Source organism: Sus scrofa, chromosome 13 (assembly GCF_000003025.6).
Source record: "Sus scrofa isolate TJ Tabasco breed Duroc chromosome 13, Sscrofa11.1, whole genome shotgun sequence".
Taxonomy (NCBI): Eukaryota; Metazoa; Chordata; class Mammalia; order Artiodactyla; family Suidae; genus Sus; species Sus scrofa.
Window position 1 is genome coordinate 66,265,550 of NC_010455.5, and position 25,174 is coordinate 66,290,723.

General features: G+C 41.7%; 1 protein-coding gene across 3 annotated transcripts in view; it reads left to right on the forward strand.

Moving 5' to 3' along the window:
• Positions 1-25,174, forward strand: part of FANCD2 (Fanconi anemia complementation group D2) — a 66,651-nt gene that overhangs the window by 23,599 nt on the left and 17,878 nt on the right. For all 3 annotated transcript variants that reach the window (XM_021069313.1, XM_021069315.1, XM_021069314.1), the window contains 17 exons: positions 1,139-1,273; positions 3,171-3,302; positions 4,876-4,986; positions 11,487-11,596; positions 12,644-12,704; positions 13,815-13,934; positions 14,371-14,444; positions 14,733-14,879; positions 15,406-15,506; positions 15,806-15,921; positions 17,872-17,980; positions 18,837-18,944; positions 19,481-19,593; positions 21,223-21,366; positions 23,615-23,731; positions 24,724-24,852; positions 24,988-25,106. In XM_021069313.1, the coding sequence (XP_020924972.1) occupies positions 1,139-1,273; positions 3,171-3,302; positions 4,876-4,986; positions 11,487-11,596; positions 12,644-12,704; positions 13,815-13,934; positions 14,371-14,444; positions 14,733-14,879; positions 15,406-15,506; positions 15,806-15,921; positions 17,872-17,980; positions 18,837-18,944; positions 19,481-19,593; positions 21,223-21,366; positions 23,615-23,731; positions 24,724-24,852; positions 24,988-25,106 (1,946 nt within the window). The remainder of the gene's footprint in view (positions 1-1,138; positions 1,274-3,170; positions 3,303-4,875; positions 4,987-11,486; positions 11,597-12,643; positions 12,705-13,814; positions 13,935-14,370; positions 14,445-14,732; positions 14,880-15,405; positions 15,507-15,805; positions 15,922-17,871; positions 17,981-18,836; positions 18,945-19,480; positions 19,594-21,222; positions 21,367-23,614; positions 23,732-24,723; positions 24,853-24,987; positions 25,107-25,174) is intronic.

Here is a 25,174-nt window from a genome sequence, read left to right on the forward strand (position 1 = left end):
CTTGAGGTGATCATTCCTGTTGAAATGTAAACCATTTGTACTGGATTTTAATAATATAGGAATGGTGTTTTCCAGGTGAAGATTCAGGATATTAACAGGTTTCTGTCTTAGAAAACTGGATAGACCAAAAAGTTTGGGACTTGGCTTAGGAACTGCTGAAAATATGTAGTTGGGTCTTAAAACTTTATATTTAGGTATAGATTTAAAGTTTGTATTGTTTTATCTTACAGTCCTTCTTGTGCTTATTTCTGGCTATGTTATCTGTTTTGGGATATAATTTTGCATAGGGCAGAGCCATATTTTTTTATTGCATTTTCCTCAGTAAAGCTTTATACCCATTTCAGTGCTAAATTTAAGATTTTTTAAAATTATGATTATATCAGTAAAAAACTGGACTTAATAACTGGTTATTTATTCTGGTTCCATTAATGTCCATTTATTGCTTTCTTGGTAGGACATGATCAGTTCTCCTCTTGATATTTGAAAATAATCAGTTTAATTAGCATTGAACCTCATAGACTGATTTCAAATCATCATCAAGGCAGAGCAGGCCCAGTATGAGAGGCAGTGTGATGAAGTGAGGAAGTTGAATTTTTTTTTTTTTTTTTTTTGTCTTTTTAGGGCTGCATGTGTGGCATATGGAGGTTCCCAGGCTAGGGGTTGAATCTGAGCCTCGGCCACTGGGATCCGAGCCACATCTTTGACCTGCACTGCAGCTCACTGCAGCAGTGGATCCTTAACTCACTGAAAGACCAGGGATCAAACTTGGTTCCTCTGGATTCTAGTCATGCTCATTTCCACTGAGCCACGACCAGAAACTCTGGAAATTGGTGTTTAGAAGATCTGGATTCTAGTTCCAAATTGGGCAGATAAGAGCAGATTACAAACTATTAGGCTCATAATTTAATTTCTTCGAGCTTCAAGGTCAGTTCTTATCCATTTGTTGAATCCCCCTGATCCTGAGAGAAAGAATGATGAAGGATTATTCTGAGTAAAACAAAGATTAAGGTTCCTTAAGTTAAAATGAGATTTGAGGAGAACCCTGACATATTCAAAGGGTTAACTAATAATTTTAGGTACTGTAATCACTGTGTTTCTCCCACAGCTTCATTTCTCTCTCTTCTTCCCTCTTTTTAAGGTTCTTAAGGATATTTGTCCATCCATTTTGTCCCTGGCTCAGAGTTTGTTGCACTCCCTGGACCAGAGCATAATTTTCTTTGGCAGTCTCCTATACAAATATGCATTTAAGTTTTTTGACACTTACTGCCAGCAGGTATGTTGAAATATTTATTTTGGTAAGAAAGGAACAGGAAAAAGGAAAGAAATGCAATCCCAAGTGACTTGGATGTGATCTGGTGTTAATTTCTTCTTGGTTGGAAGGCACTGAAGGAGAAAGAAGTCTGAATTGGGAGTTGGGAAAACTTAGTTCTAGTCCTAGTCTTAATAACACAAAGACATTGGACTGGAGGATCTAACTCTGTTTGTCTTTTTTTCTGCCTTTTCTAGGGCCGCTCCTGCGGCATATGGAGGTTCCCAGGCTAGGGGCCTAATTGGAGCTGTAGCCACCGGCCTACACCAGAGCCACAGCAGCTCGGGATCCGAGCTGCATCTATGACCTCCACCACAGCTCACGGCAACGCCGGATCCTTAACCCACTGAGCTAGTCCAGGGGTTGAACCCGCAACCTCATGGTTCCTAGTCAGATTCGTTAACCACTGCGCCAGACGGAAACTCCTCTAACTCTGTTTTGAGCTCTAAAATTCTGAGTCTAAAATGAAGGTCTAGCTCCAGTCTAAATCAAACAAACATTACCTGGAGTTGCCACGCCCAGGAGTGGCAATTTTAAAATTTAGCTGCAAATAATCAACTTCTGGTTGATCCTAGAGTTTTTCTCTAGAAAAAATGTGAAAAGAAATGAGATGGAGTTCCCTTGTGGGGCAGTGGGTTAAAGTTGTCACTGCAGTGGCTGGGGTCTCTGCTGTGGTACAGGTTCAGTCCCTGGCCCTGGAACTTCCACATGCCGCAGGTACAGCCAATAAAAAAAAAAAAAAAAAAAAAAGAGAAAGAAAAGAAATGAAGGAGAAATACCTGAGGCCTTAACCCTGTTTCCATGAACATGTGACACCCAGTTTAGTCTCATATCCAGTGAGGGAGGACTGTACTTGTGGAGAGTGGTTATGAAAAAGAACAAAGGGTCTTGTTTTGGTTGGATATGCTATACCTTTATTAACAATGTTAAAGCAGGGGCGGGTGGGGAAAAAAACAATGTTAAAGCACATTTGAATGGAACTTTAAAAAATTAAGACAGGAGTTCCCATTGTGGCTTAGCGGAAAATGAATCTGACTAGCACCCATGAGGACACAGGTTTCATCCCTGGCCTCACACAGTGGGTTAAGGATCCGGTGTTGCCATGAGCTGTGGTGTAGGTCACAGACGCAACTCAGATCCTGTGTGGCTGTAGCTGTGGTGTAGGCCAGCAGCTGTAGCTCTGATTCAACCCCTAGCCTGGGAACCTCTGTATTCTGTGGGCGTGGCCCTAAAAGGATAAAAAAATAATATTAATAAAAAATTAGGACAAAAATTTTTTAATTTAAAGCAAAGCATTTGGTTCATTGACATGAGATATCTTCTGCACTTGAGAAAGCATGTGATGGTGTGGAACATCATACAGGAAAGGGAGTATGACAGCTAAAACCTTTTGCGGGGGAAACATCTTAATGTCTTAGAGACACTATCATGATCCATGTTTGCTCAAACCCCACAAGTCTAGTTGGAAAAACCTTTAAAACCATTAGTTCCTTGAGTACTACCTTTTCAGTGAGTTTCAACAGATTAAGTACAACCACAACTTAACGGGTAATATTTAACCCTGGAAAAAGAAAAAGGCTACACCAAGGAGTAAAATCAGGTGGGCTTAGATAAGTGCTCACTGGAAAATTATGGGAACTAAATTAAGACTGGGTGGTAGGGTAGTATGATTGAAGTGGCATAATCCTAAACTCTTGAGTCTGACTTGCATGAAAACTAGTTAATAGAATTAGATGACAGGGTAGGGTGGGTTGGGATTTTCACCAAGTTGAGACTGGAATGATCCTCAGGCACGAACCTCTTTGAGGTGGCCATACCATATTTTTGCTTTGTACTGTCTTGTTGACTCTTGTCCATATAGGAGGTGGTTGGTGCCCTAGTGACGCATATCTGCAGTGGGAACGAAGCTGAAGTTGATACTGCATTGGATGTCCTCCTAGAGTTGGTAGTTATAAACCCATCTGCCATGAGACCAAATGCTGTCTTCATAAAGGTATCTAGTCCTGCCATTGACATATATTGAATCAGTTTTCTTTCTCGTATATATGTATCTGAGAGATACCTGCTGTCTGTTAGCAGCAATTTATTTTGTAGTCCAGCTACTGAGCACTGTAATCGGTAGGGATGGATATAAGGTAATGGGCAAATAAGAAAAAACAACTCATCTGTCTGTGAATTAATTTTATTCAGCAATTTTTTTTTTTTTCTTTTGAGGGCCACACCCATGGCATATGGAAGTTCCTAGGCGAGGGGTTGAATTGGAGCTACAGCTGCCAGCCTGCTCAATAGCTCACCGCAGTGCTGGATCCTTAACCACTGAGCAAGTCCAGGGAGTGAACCCGCATCCTCATGGATACTAGTTGGGTTCTTTACCACTGAACCACAACAGGAACTCCCAGCAAATACTTCTTTATACCTGACTATATACCAGGCTCTATTCTGGGTGTTTTCGATGTACAAGTCAGTCTTTGCCTTTGATGACAGAAAGTAAGACACCTAAGTAAGTTACTATAAATACAAAATGATGAATTCTCTCATAAAGTGCCATTGATACATCAGAGCCGAAGTAATTAATTTGTCTTGGGAAACTGAAGAAGTCTTCAAAGAAGAGAGAGTATTTGGTATTTGGGTGATTCTTGAAGGGTGGGGATGATTTGACAAGAAAAAGTGAGCGAAGTACATCGAGGTAGAGAACAGTTTGAACAGACGCAAACTGGCACCCATGTCTGTGGTGTGCCTGAGGGATGACAAGTGGATTAGGATGGTTGGTGGATGGGATGGATACATGGTGAGGGGTGGTGGAAGGTGAGGCTGGAATGACATGAGACGGGCTAGATTATGAAGGATCTTAAATACCATGCTAAAGAGTTTCAGCTTTATTTTGTGGACAATAGGGGGCTGTTAGAGGTTTTTTAATGGGAGTTTGATATAAACAAGTCTGGGCTTTGAAAGATAACTCTCTCTGCCCTCTTATCCCCATATTAGGGATGAAAAAACTGAGCCTTTCCCACAAGGTCAGAAGTAAGTAGTTCCCTTGTGATTCCTTCCACATCTGTAGGGAATGAATAAATACTTCATGGACTAGAAACTGAGAAAGTCAGAGACATAACTTTGGCAGAATATTGTTTTCATTAAGAAAAGGGGAAGTGTAGAGAAAAAGAATAGGGAGAACTAGGAGGTATGTTAGGGTAACTGAGCAGAACATAACCCCTTTGGGATCTGAGCATGATTTTAGAGTACTTGAGCTTTTGTGGAACAGATGCCTGGCTATCTGTGTGTGTGTCTCTTACAGGATTTTAATTTTTTTTTCTTTTTTTATCTGCCCCACAACATATGGAGTTCTCACACCAGGGATCAAATTCAAGCCATGGTTGGGACCTGTACCACAGCTGTGGCAACACTGGATCCTTTAACCCACTGTCCCGGGCCAGGGATCAACCTACTTCCCAGTGCTCCAGAGATGCTACTGATCCCTTTGCACCACAGTGGGAACTCTGGATTTTAATTTTTTTAAAGGAAAAAAGTGTTAGTTACTAACCTCATTGTTGGCCTTTTTTTCCTACCAGGGCATTCTGGATTATCTGAATAATATGTCTCCTCAGCAAATACGAAAACTCTTCCGTATTCTCAGCACACTGGCATATGGCAAACAGCATGAAGCCAGCAATCACATCCAGGTAAGAGGCAGTGTCTTGAGAAAGAATCTTTAAAACCAAATTAGTGCAGTCTGGTAATAGAAATAGAGAATGGTGGTAGAAATAAAGTATGTAGCTGTAGTCCCAGCATTTGTTTATTCTTTCTTATCGCAATAATTTAAGTGCCTATTGTATGCCAAGCACTGAGATGGTAGGTATATTAGGCCTTCTATCCTCAAGGAGCTTAGTCTGTTAGGGTGGAAATGAGTCTGTCATCAGCTAATTATGAAACTAAGAAAAGCCATTTGGGTTCTGTACTGAGTGCCATGGGGACACAGGGAATTCCTTATTTCCTGAGGAACACCTCCATCTAATGTGAATTCTTTCTGGGTCTGTTGTCATTTTTGGACACCATTCACTGAAAAAGCCAGGCAAAGGGACTAAGATGAGGTTGGAATCATAACTCATGTCTTTTTTTTTTTTTTTGCTTTTTAGGGCTGCACCTGTAGCATATAGAAGTTCCCAGCTAGGGGTCAAATTGGAGCTGGCCTAACCACAGCCACAGCAACGACAGAACCCACCATGTCTGCGACCTACAGCACAGCTCATGGCAACACCGGATCCTTAACCAACTGAGCAAGGGCAGGGATCAAACCTGCATCCTCATGGATACTAGTCCTCCGCTGAGCCACCATGGAAACTCCCCATAACTCATAACTCTCTTCTATCTTTAGTGCCACCTTGTGGCAGTAATCCATACTGGACTGTGACTGAACAACTAGCACTTTTTTTAACTAAAATTTTAAATTTGGCTAGGTATCATACATGATGCAAAATTCAAAAGATATAGAAAGGCAGTGAAAATTAAGTCCCCTCCCTCTCAGTCTTCAGGCATCTGGTTCTCTAAAAACAATCACTTTTACTAGCTTATAGCTTTCCGAGATCTTCTGAGCAATAAAAGATTTGAGTTAATCTATCTCGTATACCTTATTCTCTTGTTCTGTGTCCTTTTTCTTTCTTTTTCTTTCTTTTTAGGGTTGCACTTGTGGCATATGGAAGTTCCCAGTCTAGAAGTCAAATCAGAGTTGCGTGAGCTGGCCTACACCACAGCCACAACCACAGAAACACCACATCCAAGCCGTGTCTGCAGCCCACACCACAGCTCACGGCAACGCTGGATCCTTAACCCACTGAGTGAGGCCAGGTATCAAACCCACAACCTCATGGTTACTAGTTGGATTCGTTTCCGCTGTGCCACTACGGAAACTTCTCTTTTTTCATTTAGTGGTGTATTTTGGAGATTTCTTGACATCAGTAATAATAGAGCCACATCATTATTTTATTTTTTAATTGTGGTAAAAGGTACCTAACATAGGAGTTCTCTTAAGTCATTGGGTTAATAATCTGGCATTATCGGATGAGCTGTGATCTTTGTCCTGGTAACTTCCACATGCTGTGGGTATGGCCAAAAAAAAAAAAAAAATATGTAACGTAAATTTTACTGTCTTAACCATTTTTAAGTATACAACTCAGTGGCATTAAGTACTTTCACAGCATTGTGAACTTTCACTGTTTTCCGTCTTGAGAAGTTTTTCATCATTTCAAACAAAGTCTGTCCCCATTTAGCAGTTACCTTTCCTTCCCTTTCTCTAGACCCTGGTAACCTCTAATCTACTTTCTATGAATTTCCCTGGTCTAGGTACTTCATTTAAATAGAATCATACAGGAGTTCCCATTGTGGCTCAGCTGGTAAAGAACCTGACTAGTATTCATGAGGATGCTGGTTTGATCCCTGGCCTCACTCACTGGGTTAAGGACCTGGCACGGCCATGAGCTGTGGTGTAGTTTAGGGATGTGACTCGGATCCTGCGTGGCTGTGACTGTGGCGCAGGCTGGCAACTGCAGCTCTGATTTAGCCACTAGCCTGGCAACTTTCATATGCCACAGGAACGGACATAAAACTAACTAAATAAATAAATATATTCATATGATATTTGTCCTTTTGTGTCTAGCTTATTTCACTTAGCATAATGTGTTCATGGTTCATCCATGTTGTAGAATATATCAGAACTTATTCCTTTTTAAGCCAGAATATTGTTCCATTGTATGTGTAGGCTAGAATTAATTTATCCATTTATCCATTAATGGAGACTGACTTTTTTTCTACCTTTTGGCTATAATGCTGCTATAAACATTGATGTACACATATCTCTTTGAGTCCCTATTTTCAGTTCTCTTGGGTATATACTTAGGAGTGGAATTGCTGGATTATATGATGATTCTATGTGTAACATTACAAGGAACCACTAAATCATTTTCCAAGTGGCTGCACTATTTTACATTACCATGAACAATAGAGGGTTCCAATTTTTCCACATCCTCACCTGCATTTATTTTCCTTTTTTTGTTGTTGTTTTTTGTCTTTTGTCTTTTTTGGGCTGTACCCGCAGCATATGGAGGTTCCCAGGCTAGGGGTCGAATTGGACCTGTAGCTGCCGGCCTACACCACAGCCACAGCAACGCAGGATCTGAGCCTCATCTGTGACCTACACCACAGCTCATGGCAATGCCAGGTCCTTAACCCACTGAGCAAGCCCAGGGATTGAACCCGAAACCTCATGGTTCCTAGTTGGATTCCTTTCCGCTGCGCCATGGTGGGAACTTTTATTTTCCATTTTTTAACCATCCTGCTGTGTGTAAAGTGGTATCTCTTTGTGGTTTTGATTTGCATTTCCCTGATGACTAGTGATATTGGACATCTAATTGTGTGCTTATTGGTCTTTCTATATCTTCAGAAAAAATCTGTTCAAGTCCTTTGCTTATTTTAAAAATGGGATGTCTTGTTATCGTTGATGTGTAGCGGTCTTTTTTTCCCCCCGTTTTCCTCATCTTTTTTTTTTTTTTTTTTTTTTTACTTTTTAGGGTTGCACTTGCCACATATGGAGGTTCCCAGACCGGGGGTTGAATGGGAGCTGCAGCTGCTGGCCTGTGCCACAGCCATAGCAAGGTGGGATCTGAGCCGTGTCTGCAACCTATATACCACAGCTCTCGGCAGCACCAGATCTCCTACCCACTAAGTGAGACCAGGGGTACAACCTGCAAACTCATGAATACTAGTCGGGTTTGTTACCGCTGAGCCACGACAGGAACTCCCTACCTTTTTTAATTTTAAGAAATTTTTTTATTATAGTGGAATTACATTGTTTTGTCAATTTCTTCTATCAGCAAAGTGACCCCAGTCATACATCTATACACACTCTCTTTCTCATATTGTCTTTCATCTATGTGTAATGGTTCTTTGTATGCTCTGGATATTAATCCCTTATCAGATATATACTTACAAATATTTTCTCCCATTCTTTTCACTTTTTTTTGGACGCACCCATGGCATGTGGGAGTTCCTGGGCCAGGGATAAAACCCATGCCACAGTAGTGGCCCAAGCTACAGCAATGACAACACTAGATCCTTCACCTGCTGAATCACATGGGAACTCTTGATAGTGTGTCTTGATGAAGTCCATTTTATTTCTTTATCTTTTTCCTGGTGCTTTTGGGGTCATACTTAGAAAACAAAACAAAACAAAAAAAAACACTGCCAGAGTTCCTTGGTGGCTCAGCAGGTTAAAGATTCAGCATTATCATTGCTGTGGCTCGGGTCACTAGTATGACATGGGTTGGATCCCTGTCCTGGGAACTTTTGCATGCTGTGGGTGTGGCCAAAAAAATTTGCCAAATCTGAAGTCATGAAAAATTTCCTGTTTTCTTCTCAGAGTTTTAGAGTGTTAGCTCTTACATTTAAATTATTGGCTCACTTTGAGTTAATTTTATGTATGGTGTAAGGTAAGGGTTCAGCTTCGTCTTTGTGTGTGTGGGTATGCATCCAGTTTTTTCCAGCACCTTTTTTGTTGTTTGTTTTCATTTTTATTTTTTCAATCTAGGTGATAGGTACACAGATACTGATTGTTTATCAGCTTCTCTGGAAGTGACACACTTTTTTTTTTCTTTTTTACGGCCACTCCTGTGGCACATGAAAGTTCCTGGGCTAGGGATCATATCAGAGCTGCAACTACAGGCTTACACCAGAGCCACAGCAACACTGGATCTGAGCTACATCTGCAACTTATGCCACAGCTTGTCAGCACCTTTTCTTTCTTTCTTTCTTTCTTTTTTGGTCTTTTTGCCATTTTCTTGGGCCACTTCCGTGGCATATGGAGGTTCTCAGGCTAGGGGTCTAATTGGAGCTGTAGCCGCCAGCCTACACCAGAGCCATAGCAGCATGGGATCTGAGCCGCATCTGCAACCTACACCACAGCTCACGGCAATGCTGGATCCTTAACCCACTGAGCAAGGCCAGGGATCGAACCCGCAACCTCACAGTTCCTAGTTGGATTCGTTAATCACTGAGCCACCATGGGAACTCTAGCACCTTTTCTTGAAAAGACTATATTTTCTCCACTGAGTGGTCTTGGCACCTTTGTGGAAAATCAGCTGTCATATATATGTGAGGGTTAATTTCTAGACTTTATTCTCTCTTGGTTTAAATGTATATCCTTATGCTTGTAGCACACTGTTTTGATTATGATAGATTTGTAGTAATTTTAGAATTGAGACCCTGTGATCCTCCAGATTTGTTCTTCAAGATTGTTTTGGCTTTTTGGGGTCCCTTGTATGAATTTTAATATGAGTTTTCTTTTTCTGCAAAAAGTGCTGTTGGAGGAGTTCCTGTCGTAGCTCATCGGCTAACGAACCCGACTAGTATCCATGAGGACTAGGGTTTCATCCCTGGCCTTGATCAGTGGGTTAAGGATCTAGTGTTGCAGTGATCTATGTCGTAGGGTGCAGACTCAGGCTCAGATCCTTTGTTGCTGTGGCTGTGGTGTAGGCTGACAGCTATAGGTCCAATTGGACCCCTAGCCTGGGAACTTCCACATGCCGAGGGTGCGGCCCTTAAAAGACAAAAAGAAGGGGAGGAGGGCTGTTAGAATTTTAATAAGGATTACACTGAATGTGCCTGTCTTCATCTTGACAATGTTCAGTCTTCTATTCCATAAACATGGAATATCTTTCCATTTATTTAAGTCTTTAATTTTTTTCATCAGTGTTTTGTAGGTTTTTTGTTTGTTTTTGTCTTTTTGCCTTTTCTAGGGCCGCTCCCGAGGCATATGAAGGTTCCCAGGCTTATGCCACAGCCACAGCCACCCCAGGTCTGAGCTGCGTCTGAGACCTACACCGCAGCTCACAGCAATGCTGGATCCTTAACCCTCTGAGCAAGGCCAGGGATCGAACCTCAACCTCATGGTTCCTAGTCGGATTCATTAACCACTGAGCGACGACGGGAACTCCATGTTTTATAGGGTTTTTTTGTTTTGTTTTGTTTTTGTTTTTTGTCTTTTTTGCCTTTTCTAGGGCCACTGTGGAGATGCCCAGGCTAGGGGTCGAATCGGAGCTGTAGCCACTAGCCTACGCCAGAGCCACAGCAACGCGTGATCCAAACCTCGTCTACAATCTGCACCACAGCTCACGGCAACTCTGGATCCTTAACCCACTGAGCAAGGCCAGGGATCGAACCCACAACTTCATAGTTCCTAGTTGGGTTCGTTAACCACTGTGCCACCATGGGAACTCCTTTAATGTACAAGTGTTTTGCCTTTTTGTTAAATTTATTTCAGAGTACTTTTTTCTTTCTTTTTTTAAATTTTTTTAAGGGCCACTCCCAAGTCATGTGGAGGTTCCCAGGCTAGGGGTCGAATTGGAGCTATATCTGCCGGCCTATACCACAGCCACAGCAACTAGGAATCTGAGCCCTATATGTGATCTACACCACAGCTGAGCAAGGCCAGGGATCGAACCTGCATCCTTGAGAATACTAGTTAGATTCATTGCCACTACGCCACAGCAGGAACTCCCTTTTTTTTTTCCTAATTGATCATTTTAGCAACCAACATTAGGATAATTTGCTTATCCAGGTAAAGCATCGATCACAGCAGTAACAATAATAGTTATTATTTATTGAATGTCTACTGTATGCTGATGCTGTTGTTGGAATTTTTCATCATTTGTCTCTGATCCTTGCAAAACCTCTCCCATTTTTTTTTTTTTTTTTTTGTCTTTTTGCTGTTGTTGTTGTTGTTGTTGCTATTTCTTGGGCCACTTCCGCGGCATATGGAGGTTCCCAGGCTAGGGGTTGAATCGGAGCTGCAGCCACCGGCCTACGCCAGAGCCACAGCAACGCGGGATCCGAGCCGCGTCTGCAACCTACACCACAGCTCACGGCAATGCCGGATCGTTAACCCACTGAGCAAGGGCAGGGACCGAACCCGCAACCTCATGGTTCCTAGTCGGATTCGTTGACCACTGCGCCACGACGGGAACTCCCTCTCCCATTTTATAGATGAAAAAAATTGAGACTTGGAGAGATGAAATTGCACAGTTAGTAAATGATAGAACCCTCTCTATTCTAGGTTTTTCTGCTCTATATCCGTAGGCTCTTTGGCTATACCATTCCAGCATCTTCATCTTCCCCTCTCATTGTTTGCTTGTAGGATGACCTGCACCTGGTGATACGAAAGCAGCTCTCTAGCACCATATTCAAGTACAAACTCATTGGTATTATTGGTGCTGTCACCATGGCTGGCATCATGGCAGCAGACAGGTATGTATGGACATTGCGATTTTTATGGTTCAAGGTCAGTTAATCGAGTTGCTATCTTACAAAATAAAGTATTATATTGTGTGGACATTGTAAGAGGAGACAGTAAAGCTGTCATAAAAGTAAGCAAATATTTGTTGCTACCTTCTCATGTTCCTTCTAATCTTGACTGTATATTCTACATATAATTTTTACAGAATTGTGATCATAGTCATTACATTCTGATGGCTTAAAACTAGAAATTTCCAAGGAATGAAATTCTAAAAATGTTTCCACAAAAGGGAAACCCTTATCCTTCTCGGATGTGCTTTTCTGCATCTGCTCCAGTCGTAGGCACTAGACAGTGCAGGTTTTTTCATTGCTGTTATTCCTGTCTGAAACATCGTGTTTGATATAAATGAAGTCTTCCTTTGGATTTTTCCCCTCTTGCACTTTGATGACACATTTGTAACATCTAAAAGAAGAGTCAGATTTGAGGCTTGATGAGTTGTCACCATTGTGAAATTACATTGGGATTCCATGCTCCTTGGAAATGATTTGTCATGAATTCCTAGGACCTCAGGAAACATTCTTAGAGTCAGCATTAGTAGTCCATAGAGGCTGCATAGTGTACTGATGAAAAGTTCATTCTCAGAGTTCCTTGTGGTGCAAGTTAGATCCCTGGCCCAAGAACTTCTCTGATTCCATACTGCCTGCCTGGGGTCAAATACTGGCTCCATTATTTACTAGCAGAATGATCTTGGGTAAGTTACTTTACCTCTCTGCCTTTGTATTCTCACTTGTGTGAAATAAAAATATTAAAACTGTTTACTTCATAGAGTTACTGAGAGCATTAGAGCAAGCCCAGTGCATTTTCTTATGATTATTACTTATTTAGTGTACCATTAAAAAATGTTAGCCATCATTTGCTCTAATCCACATTTTGAATAAATACTCCTCTCTGCTTTCATGCCCTTTGATCTCCACCCCATCCCAGGGAAGGCAAGCTTCCTAAATTTATTGCCTGTTGTAAAATATTACAAAAGTGAAGCTAAAATAATCTGTTTTTAGAAGTAGATCTTTCAGTTTGACCCCAAGAAGAGGAGACCTGAGCAATGAACAGTGCACACAGGTGAGTTCTTATTATGTAGCTGGATATGATTATGAGTAACTGAGGAATTACTTCTGGTCACTGTCACCTTCCCAGAAAGAGTGCTTCTTTTTATTTTCAAAATATATTTTCCTGACCTCGTAGCTTTTATAATTTGTGCTACTCTCTTGGCCTTTACCGCTGGCTTCTGTTTTATTTTAGTTCTGTATTTTTATAATCTCCCTAATTAAATTGTAAATTCCTAGAGAGCAAAAAAGGCAGGTCATGTTTGAAGAATAGCAGATTGACCCTGGAGCCTAGGTACAAGTTAGTGTATAATTGGAGAGTTGGAGATAAAGCTAGTTTGGAGATAGAAAACACAGGGCTATGTAGCACAAGGAAGTATATCCAATTTCCTGGGATAGACCATGATGGAAAAGAATATGATAAAGGAACACACACATGTATGTATAACTGAGTCACTTTGCTGGTACAACATTGTAAATCAGCTATAGTTTAATATAAAAAAATATAAAAACCCAGAGGGCTCTGGAGTTCCTGTCGTGGCTCAGCGAAGATGAATCTGATGAATATCTGTGAGGACACAAGTTTGATCCATGGCCTTGCTCAGTGACTTAAGGATCTGGCGTTCCTGTGAGCTGTGGTGTAGGTAGCAGACTCTGCTCTGATATAGTGTTGCTGTGGCTATGGTGTAGGCCATTGGCTATAGCTCTGATTCAGTCCCTAGCTTGGGAACCTCCATATGCTGTGGGTGCAGCCCTAAAAAGACAAAAAAAAAAACAACAACAAAAACGAAAAACCGCAACCTAGAGGGCTCTGAATGTAAGTGAAGACATTTTGGTTTTTGTACAAAGGAAGTCCTTAAGGGTTTCTTAGCATAGAAATGGCATAATCCAAGCTTTGTTTTAGAAAAGTTAATCTAGTTCATGGTCTGATGGATTGGATAAGAAATGAGGTTGGAAAGTGGTGACTGGTCAAGAAGCTTAGGAAAAACCTCAGGTGAGAGGTGGTAATAAGAGCTTTGCCAATGAAACTGAAAAAGGAAAAACTTACTGCTGGATGGGGTAAATGGTGTTTAGGAAGTGTTAGGATCCCAAGGGCTGAACCAGACTTTGTCTTCTACTGCTCCAGGTGACCTCCTTGCTACAGTTGGTTCATTCCTGCAGTGAGCAGTCTCCTCAGGCCTCCGCTCTTTATTATGATGAATTTGCCAACCTGATCCAAGGAAGAAAGCTGGCTCCAAAAGCCCTGGTAAGGCCAAGAAGCTTTTCTTAGAGCAGTGAAGTGTGAGGGCCACTTTCCTGTACCTTCTTCAAATGCTTCTCTTTGTTGTACCACAGAAATAGAGATAGATCATCCTATGAGCTGTCCTAATTTCTAATTGGGAAGGCTGTTCTAACTGCCCCAGGCCTCTCCTCACAGGCCTCCTTCACATAATAACAGCAATAATAGTAAGGATAAGGAAGAGGATAATGTTGTTAATGATATTGTTGGAAACCATCTGTTCTATGCCAGGCACTGTTTTAAGCAATTTTCATGTATTATGTCTATTCTGCATCAGAATAATGAGTTACGTGTTATTATTTTCTTTTCAGAAATAAAGAAACTGAGGCTTAATAGTTGTTTAGGGTTCTATTGAACGTATAGCCTAGGCTACACAGCCTTTTTATTTGTTTGCTTCCTAAAGGAATGGGTTGGGCAGACGATCTTTAATGATTTCCAAGATGCCTTTGTGGTGGACATCTGTGTTGTTCCAGAAGGGTAAGTATTATTTATTCATTGACATGATTGTACTGGTGAAGAAATTATGTAGTTATGTAAATAGCTGCTACAAACCTCAGAACCTCCGTGACCTCAGCCACATCTAGCCCACTGGCCGCAGCTTCCCTCCTTTCATCCCCAGCTCCAAAATTGCTAAAAGGTTTACCAGTCTGGTCTATCTCCTCTCTCACTTTTCTCACAATAGGGGAGATTGGTTTGCTCTAGTGGTTTCTCCTGTAGACTTGAATACCCTTGAGTTGGGGATCAGATTCTGGCTTCTCTCCGCAGTGACTATCCATTTCCTGTGAAAGCTCTCTATGGACTGGAAGACTACAGTAGTCATGACGGGATTGCCATCAACCTCCTGCCACTGTTGTTCTCTCAGGACTTTGCAAAAGATGGGGATAGACGGACTTCACAGGAATCACACCAAAAGTCAGTACACTTTTTCTTCTCTAAAAAGTCTGTTGGTGTTTGGAACATTCATGGGGAATTCCACCGTCCTTTTGATTGTGGAACTTGGCTGAAAAGGGTTTTTCCCAAGGCAGGTGGTATTTGGATGGGTTACCATGGATGGGGCAGACTCCTTATTTTTCCTCAGACCCTGGGCTTGAGATTTGCATTGCCATGTGACAGTCAGCAGATACTATGGGAGGCTGTTTTTGTTTCTGTTCCTTCTTCCCTCCTAAGAAGGCATTTGTCTACCTCTGCCCCTCTTGTGCCCTCCCTTTCTCTTACCTCTGCCTTCCCTAGTACACGTATATTCACTCTATTCATCTCAGCCTTTCTCTAGTTTGCTTCGTTATTTATTTGCTGAGCATGCATTAAGTTCCTTGTCAGATGTTCTTAAAAGTAGGCATTTATTTTGGGTAAAACTCCTTAATTATATGATTGGGCTCTGTATAAACATGAACTAATCTATCTATAAACTGTGGCTTAGAAGTGGATTTTTCCTTCCCAGATCAGTTTCTCCGTTGTGCCTGGCTCCCTACTTCCGGTTACTGAGACTTTGTGTGGAGAGACAACATAATGGAAACTTGGAGGAGATTGATGGTTTATTAGGTATAGGATGAAGTTTTCAGATCCTTTCTTCCTTGTAACCGTTCTTTGCTAAACTTAGAGAAGGGGTGGACCAGTACCTTTGTATTAGGGGAGGAATTTTCTAACTTTACAGAGACTTTTTAAAATTATATGTGTTGACTGTTGCATAATATAGAAGTGTTTTTTGAGACTAAGCTAAGCTTGACCTGCAGATACCAATTAAAGGGGAAAGTACGTAGGAGAGCTAGCTCTAGGGGCAGCATCCAGGTTCTGCTGACTCAAACTAGAGGAGGGTGCAAATGTTTGTTCTTCCCTTTCAGATTGTCCTTTATTCCTCACTGACCTGGAGCCTGGAGAGAGACTGGAGTCCATGTCCATAAAAGAGCGTTCATTCATATGTTCACTCATATTTCTCACTCTTAACTGGTTCAGAGAGGTGAGCAGAGTTACTAGGGCACTTCACCTACTGCCTGTAGTTCCTCTTGAAAAGAAACTATTTTCTTAATTCTGACGAGCCTCCTTAGAAAGTCTCTACCAACTACCAACTACTAACCCCTGTGTGTTTCACCAGCGGCTATATCCAACCCTCCCCTAATCATCTGTACCACCTGATGCAGCCAAATCTAAATACTGAGCATTCACTTAATGTTGCCAATGCTTTGCTATCTACAGGCTTTGTCACAGTGTTCTGCTAATGCTTGGAATAACTTCAGCATGTCCACTGTGAAAATACTGTTCCTCCTCGCCTAGGCATACACTTAATGTTTCAATTTAGTGAAATGATTTGAATGGACGTTTTCAGCTTCTTTTAGAATACATTTGGCTTAATGCAGTGCACAGTAATATGATATATAACGAGGAGTTCCCCTTCTGGCTCCGCAGTTAATGAACCCGACTAGTATCCATGAGGACGCAGGTTTGATCCCTGGCCTTGCTCAGTGGGTTAAGGATCTGGTGTTGCCGTGAGCTGTGCTGTAGGTCGAAGATGCAGCTCCAATCCTGCGTTGCTGTGGCTGTCATTTAGGCTGGCAGCTGCAGCTCCGATTTGACCCCTACCCTGTACTGTGGGTGTGGTCATAAAAAGCAAAAAAAAGAAAGAAAGAAGGAAATATAATGAAAATTAAATGGAAAAGATCGTAACATCTTACATCTATATCACACTTGCTTTCTCATGTGTATTATGTATTATTTCTGAGAATGTTTTGTTTGTTTTTTGTTTTTTGGGGGGTTTTTGTTTGTTTGTTTGTTTGTTTGCCTTTTCTAGGGCTGCACCCGCAGCATGTGGAGGTTCCCAGGCTAGGGGTCTAATCAGAGCTATAGCCGCCGGCCTACGCCAGAGCCACACAACGCGAGATCCGAGCTGCATCTTTGACCTACACCACAGCTCACAGCAATGCCGGATCCTTTGAGAATGTTTTTTAATTTGAATTATTTCTTCTTATTCTCACATCTATATTATAATGTAAGGATGGGTGTTATTATTCTTGTTTTACACATACAGAATTGCAGGTATGGAGAGCTCAGAATCATTAAAATTTATCAAACATGGAGTTCCTGTTGTGGCTCAGTAGTTACTAAACCAACTAGTATCCCTGAGGATGCAGGTTTGATCCCTGGCCTCACTAAGTGGGTTAAGGATCCGGGGTTGCCATGAGCTGAGGTGTAGGTTACAGACATAGCTTGGATCTGGTATTGCTATGGGCTGTGGTGTAGTGTAGGCCAGCTGCTGCAGCTCCAATTTGACCCCTAGCCTGGGAACATATGCCGTGGGCGCAGCCCTAAAAAGACCAAAAAATAGAAATAAAATTTGTTGGAAGTTCCTGTTGTAGCTTGGTGGTAATGAGCCTGACTAGTATCCATGCAGATCCAAGTTTGATCCCTGGCCTTGCTCAGTGGGTTAAGGATCTGGCGTTGGTGTGGCTGTGGTGTAGGCCAGCATCTGTAGCTCCAATTTGACCCCTAGCCTGGTAACTTCCATATGCCACAGGTGTGGCCCTAAAAAGCTAAAAATAAAAATTAAAAAAAATAAAATTTATCAAACACACAGTCCACATACAATTGCATTACCGTTTTATAACTGAAGAAGTAAAAGCTCAGAAAGGTTGACGACTTGGCCAGGGTCACACACTGGTAAGCAGCAGACTGGGATTTGTTTCACCAACGTATGGACTTTCTAGCTACTGTACTGTTCTGCTGTGTTTCTTACCTCAGAATAAGTAGATCTGGGATTAAAAGTTACATCTCCTTGTTGGCCCAGGGCTTTTTACTCTACAGCGCCTTGCCGAGAATACTTTGATGTCTCAGACTAGACTCCCAAATCCTCTTTTAGTTCTTGAATAATGCAAACAAGGTTAAAATCACAGCATGAGAATTTGCACTTCCACAGGTTGTAAATGCCTTCTGTGGGCAAACGTTGCCTGAGATGAAGGGGAAGGTGCTCACACGGTTGAAGCACATTGTAGAGCTGCAGCGAGTCCTGGAAAAGCACCTGGCAGGTGAGGGAATGGTCCTGTGTGGTGCCCTGCTGGGTGGTGAGGAGATGGAGAACTTGGCTTCTAAACCCAGACTCGGGGATAACTGCCCCCCCCTCATCTAGGACAAGGAAATGAGTGCTCAATAAAATTTTAAAACATGAATACATCCATTTTCCTCCCATTTTTATCTCCAGGAGCCCTTGTTTCCTAAGGAAGTAAAAGATATAAAATATTGGTCTGGTTTTTTGTAAAGTTACTTTGCTTCTTTGGAGGTCAAACTTCCAGGGCCATTTGTCTTCCTGAACATCATTAAAACCGGGAATAAAGCTGAGAGATTTCTTAATACCTTCTGACCATTATGAAAACTTTTCAGAAAAAAACTTAAAAAAAAAAGAAAAGAAAACTTGTTACTTTAAAGTGCTAGCTCAGTTCTCTGGGGAAAACATGGAGGCTTACTTAGGGCTTCATCTAAATAATTGTATGTAAAATAAACTGCTGCATGACCAAATATTGTTAATAACTTTAGATTTTGAATGTAAGTTTAATTTTAGTTCCTGGGTGTTTTATATCATTATTTAGAATGGTTTTATGTTAATTAATCATAAGTGTTTTATATCATTATTTAGAGTGGTTTTATGTTACTTAATCATAATCAATTAATATGATATTCCTATATTTTAGATAACTTATGATGGAAATTGGTCATTTTACTTTGCCAAAGCAGTTAATGTCATATGTATTGAATGCATCTTACAGATGGTCAGCCATGCTTGGTAGTTCTGGAAACTAGTTTTTAGCCAGTTGGGTGATTAGCATTCCAAGTCTAATGGTGGTATATCGTTGGTAACCTTGAGCTTCTACCTGCTCTCTCTTTCAGTCACCCCAGACTATGTCCCTCCCCTTGCAAACTTTGACTTGGAAACTTTAGAAGTAACACCTCATATGAGTGCTGTTTCAGCAAAAACCAGAGTACAAGGAAAGATGGGTGAGTTTGTTCTTTTCTTCGTATTCTGTCTCCCTGTGCTGTGTTGAATTGACTTAGAGGTTATCTTCATCAGGGCATTGGAGTAATTGGAGAGATTACATGATTGAACCCTTTTTTGGGCATGGTTATCAATGAACTCTAATATAGGGTTATATTATCTCTTCTCTCTAGGCAATCTTTTTTTTTTTTTTTTTTTTTTTGGCTTTTTATGGCTGCACATGCTGCATATGGAAGTTCCTAGGTTAGGGGTCGATTCGGAGCTATAGCTGCCAGCCTGCACCACAGCCACAGCGACTCAGGATCCAAGCTGCATCTACTACCTACACCACAGCTCACTGCAACACTGGATCCTTAACCCACTGAACGAGGCTAGGGATTGAACCCTTGTCCTCATGGATGGTAGTCATGTTTATTTCCACTGGGCCACAAGGGGAACTCCTCTAGGTAATTTTATCAGGTTGTTTCCTGAAGGCAGTGATAGTTAGCAAACACGTTTATTGAGTATTTGAGTCTCTTTTTTCTTTTTGAAACATAAGGGGGAAGGAAACGAAAAGCAGATGGCAGCAAAACATCCTCCCCTGACAGACTTTCAAAGGAGGATAATTCAGAATGTGACCCTACACCATCTGGTAGGAGCCCGCTGGAGAAGGTATGGGAATGACAAGTATCTTTAACGGTGTGTGACAGTCCAGTGCGGTTAATAGAGGGCCAGCATCATCTGTGCACTTTATTTTTTTTGGTTTAGAGGGTTTTTTGAGTTTTTTGCCATACCCATGGCATGCGGAAGTTCTGGGGCCAAGGACCAAATCCACATCACAGCAACCACCCAAGCCATAGCTGAATCCTTAACCCCCTGTGCCATTAGAGCACTTCTAGTCTATGCATTTTACAGAGAGAAAAATTAGGGAGAGGAGAGGCAAACAAACGCTCCTAGACTTTGGAGTGACCCTCTCAGTAGCAGAATTTGGGTTAGATTCCACATCTTTATCACTACCACATACTGGCTTTTCTAATTATTTTCTTTCTTTCTTTCTTTCTTTTTTTTTTTGTCTTTTTTTGCCATTTCTTGGGCCGCTCCAGCGGAACATGGAGGTTCCCAGGCTAGGGGTCTAATCGGAGCTGTAACTGTCAGCCTACGCCTGAGCCACAGCAATGTAGGATCCGAGCCGCATCTGCGACCTACACCACAGCTCACGGCAACCCACTGAGCAAGGGCAGGGATCAAACCTGCAACCTCATGGTTCCTAGTCAGATTTGTTAACCACTGTGCCACGACAGGAACTCCTCTAATTATTTTCTTAAGTATTATTCCCTTTTTTGCACCTCAGCAGTACCATGAATTCTCTCCTATAGGAATTACCAAATTCTGTCTTTGGATGTAGTTGTAAATATGCTTCTCTCTCTCTCTCTCTTTTTTTTTTTTTTTTTTTTTTTGTCTTTTTGCCTTTTCTAGGGCTGCTCCCGCAGCATATGGAGGTTCCCAGGCTAGGGGTCTAATTGGAGCTGTAGCCGCCGACCTACACCACAGCTCACAGCAATGCCGGTTTCTTAACCCACTGAGCAAGGCTAGGGATCGAACCCGCACCTCATGGTTCCTAGTCGGATTCATTAACCCCTGAGCCACGATGGGAACTCCCAAAATATGCTTCTTTTAGCCTCTTTCCTCTTCCCATCTCAGATTACCCACTTTTCAATGAATGAGATAGCATGAAATGCTTCATACATTTTCTGATACTTAATAAACAAGTCCTCTTCCTATAACTGAACTGCTCATGAAGTCGGTGTCGTGTTTATGAAATTGCCTAAACCATGTGGATCCCAACTATTTCTGTTTTTTAGCTACTAGTTATTATTTGTTATATATAGTTCCTCCAGTCTTCTTAATCAGTACTTTCTTGAAAGGCTAGGATTAATATCAACATTTAATAGATGAGGGAACTAAGTCCCAGAGAGGGTAGGTGACTTGCCCAAGGTTACATAGTTAATAAGTGCTTGAGCAAGGATTTGAAGCCAAATCTTTCTGGCCTCTAAGCTCATAGTTTTCTGTACCAAATCCTAATGGGTTGATTTGTCTAGTAGTTCATCCTGAAGTGGAAACCAACCAAGAATCTCGATGTGTGACCTATGTCCAAATATTACCTTAGGTGCCTGTCTCAGGAATATTTAGGGACTTTGATAAAAGGATGTGATGAAACTGTAATTGCACTTTGAAATCTTCATTAAAAATTAGATTAATATACAAGCCTTATTCTCTTGGTTTCTGCTGCTGTCTTCCCAGGAGCTCAAAGGGAAGGAAGAAAAGGTGTCAGTGTCACTGCAGAATTACCACGCTTTTTTCCGAGAGTTGGACATTGAGGTCTTCTCTATTCTGCGTTGTGGGCTTGTGGCCAAGTTCATCTTAGATAGTGAAATGCACACTGAAGTAAGTGACACAACTGAGATCCCAGAACTTAATCTTCATTCAGAAAATTCCTCAGCTCTATTCCTATTTCAAAAAGAATACCATGACACTGAAAGAAGTTGCATTCTGGCTTCCAAAGCCTTTATATGTGAAAGTGATGATGAATAATAACCCTCATCATCTTGATGTTTATAAATCTAGGTTTTTTATAATGTGTTAGACATTATAAAAGAGGGTGTTAATGATGTGATCCCTACCTGTGGATACTAATAATAAGCTATTTAAAATATTTTTGCAGAGTGGCACTGTTGTGGTTTACAGTATTCTGTGCAGTTTTCACTTTTTCATGACATTTGTTTAGTATCCATGAGATGCTTGTCAAGGCCTTTTTTGCCACTAATCTGGACATTGGCAATTCAGTAATACATACAGCATGATGCTTGCCTTCAGATAGCTCCTAATCTAATGAAGGAGGTAGACAGCTAACAGTACCTGATGTATTAATGGTCAGAACTGAGTACCAGTGAAACTCTGAGGAGGGAGTGGTATTTATTTATTTATTTATTTATTTATTTTTAGGGCTGCACCTGTGGCATATAGAAATTTCCAGGCTTGGGGTCGAATCGGAGCTACAGCTGCAGGCCTATACCACAGCCACAGCAACTCAGGATATGAGTTGCGTCTGTGATCTACACCACAGCTCAAGGCAACGCTGGATCCTCAACCTACTGAGTGAGGCCAGGGATTGGACCCGCATCTTCATGTTTACTGGTCAGATTCATTTCCACTGTGCCACAAGGAGAGCTCTGGGAGTGGTATTTTTGGAAGTAGAGGACATTTTCACAGAAAAGGTAACTTTTGATAAGGGATTCACAGCGGGTGGAGTTTTTCCACATTAAAAAAAAAATTGAGAAATAGCATGGGCTCTTTCCATCTCTGACCACTACAACGAGAGGAGCTGCCCTCATGCCCACACGTCTGCAATGGATGGTGGTGCAGAACTGGAGGAATAAGCACACGTACAGCACTGAACCCAATAATCTGAAGGCCCACAACGCCTTCCACTACAGCGGGCCTATTCATACAAGACTGTGGGCGTGGAGCTGGTTTCGGCAAAGGAGTCTTGGTGGCAGTGAAGCCGAGATCTGGCCAACAAAAGCAGGCCACTTCCTCCGTGCGGAACAGCATCAACAAGAACTCCCATGCCACTCTTAGCAGTATCCAGCACATGATCTGAAAGAGCAACTATTGCCTGGATTTGTGCATGACTGCCATCCATAGAGCCAGCACCATCCTGTGCAGCCAGAGGCCTGTGATGGTGAAGAGGAAGTGGACCTGCCCCACCAAGAGCCTGAGCCATCCCCTTCTCCAAAGCAATAAAGACATTAGACTCCTCACCAAAAGGAAAAAACAAATAGCATGGATTTTTACTGTAGATTTTTATAAGAATATAATCTCATTCAGCATGGAGATAGTACTTGTTTTCAATCTTTCCACTTCAGCTTGTACTTAGAGATTGTCCATAAATGTATGTTGAGCTAACAGTTTGAAGTGAGACTGTATTTGGTCTATACTGTTTCTGGTAGTATAATATACATGTAAGAATCCTGCTCGGAGTTACTAGTAGCAAAACATTAAGGGAAAGAAAATGTGAAAGGATTATTTAATGAACAGAGAAAAGCAGAATTCCCTTGAATTAGGTTTTTTTTTATTTTTTTATTTTTATCTCAGGGTATTTAGGAAAGGCACTGTGGGTCCACAGCTGGAGGGAAACACCAGAGGCATTTATTTCTATAGAAAAAATAAGTCTTAAACTGTACTATCTCAGATTCTTGTTTTAATAGTTTAAAATTTTATTTTACTTTAGAAATGCTTGACTGTCTGGAGTTCCCGTTGTGGGGCAGCGGAAATGAATCCGACTAGTAACCATGAGGTTGCAGGCTCAGTCCCTGGCCTCACTCACTGGGTTGAGGATCCGGTGTTGATATGAGCTGTGATGTAGGTCGAAGATGAGGCTGGGATCCCGAGTTGCTGTGGCTGTGGCGTAGGCTGGCAGCTGTAGCTCCAGTTCGATCCCTAGCCTGGGAAACCAGAAATGCTTGACTTTGTGATTTGTTGACAGAGCACAATAGCTGTTTATATGAGGTGGGGGAAATTTTGCCCTTTTTTGGTCAGATTCTTCACCCATTGCAAAGAGTCAACGTGAAATGTGTCCCCCAAAGGTGGGTTGGACATGCTTGGAATTATTCTTCCTTCCTCCTTATGACAGGCTACAGAAGTTGTTCAACTTCAGCCCCCTGAGCTGCTTTTTTTGCTGGAAGATCTCTCTCAGAAGCTGGAGCATATGCTGACCCCTTCTGTTGCCAGGAGAATCCCCTTCCTCAAGGTTTGTACAGGCAGGAACACAAGCTCTGGCCTTAGTGGATTTGAAAACAAGGAGGTCTTAGTAGTGAATAAGTTATCACTTCCTCTGGTATTGTGTTTGGATAGCATGGTGGTAACCCCATTGCCACACTATGTTTGCCATGCTTTCAAAAGGAGCTCTGAAACAGAAAACAAAAAAGCCACTCGAAACAGGTAATGCCCTGAGTATTCCTGAATCCTTTTCTTTGCTTGGGTTTTGGTTTTAACACCTCCCAAACAGCCTGTACCCAAGCCTCAGTGTAATAGTTGGCCGCCTAGAGGAGTCCAGAACCCAGAGTGTGTATCTAACAGACAAATGCACATAGCATCTGGGGAGCAGTTAGATGACGCAGACAACAAAATGCAAAAATTTTAAATGTGTTTTAACATCTAAAATTGATGATTCTCTTTTTGTACCTACTGTTTACTCCGCATTCTTGTTAGCCTAAATGATTTCTATTTTTGTGAGTTTTAGCTCATTAGCAATTATGGGTCTATACCTCTCAAACACTGCTTTACTGTATAAAAGCCAGTTTCTTTGTTATTTGAAGATTGAGCAAGTTCTTTCTGTCATGGAGTTCCCGTCGTGGCTCAGTGGTTAACAAATCCGACTAGAAACCATGAGGTTCGGGTTCAGTCCTTAGCCTTGCTCAGTGGGTTGAGGATCCAGCACTGCCATGAGCTGTGGTGTAGGTCACAGATGCAGCTCGGATCCCGAGTTGCTGTGGCTCTGGCAAAGGCCGGCGGCTACAGCTCTGATTGGACCCCTATCCTGGGAACCTCCATATGCTGTGAGTGCGGCCTTAGAAAAGACAAAAAAATACCAAAACAAAAGTTCCTTCTGTCAGACTATTATCCCTAATTTCTTTCTCCTTCTATATAGTGGCACAATGTTTGATTAAACTCCATGACAAACTTTCAGTTTCAGAGAAGCTATCCAACAGTTTCTTCCCCAGTAACTGAATTTTTTTATAGAGTAAAGGGAACCGGAACATTGGATTCTCACATCTCCATCAGAGATCTGCCTCGGAAATCGCTCACAGTGTTTTCCGACTGCTGACTCCATTATGTAACCACCTGGAGAACATTCACAACTATTTTCAGGTCAGAACCTCTCTTACTATTATAGAGACTTAGAAATCACTAAGCGAACTAGAATTCTTATTGGGCTGAGAAATTTTGAAGGAAAGTGAGTGCAGTTGCTAAAGCAACAGTCCTAAGAGTATTTTTCCCTTTTAGTGTTTATCTGCTGAGAATCACGGTGTAGTTGATGGACCAGGAATGAAAGTTCAAGAGTACCACATAATGTCTTCCTGCTATCAGAGGCTACTGCAGATTTTTCATGCATTTTTTGCTTGGTGAGTTTGTGGCAGGTACAGTAGGTAGAGATAACCAGAGACTGTTGCTTAAAAAGTTGTTACCAAAT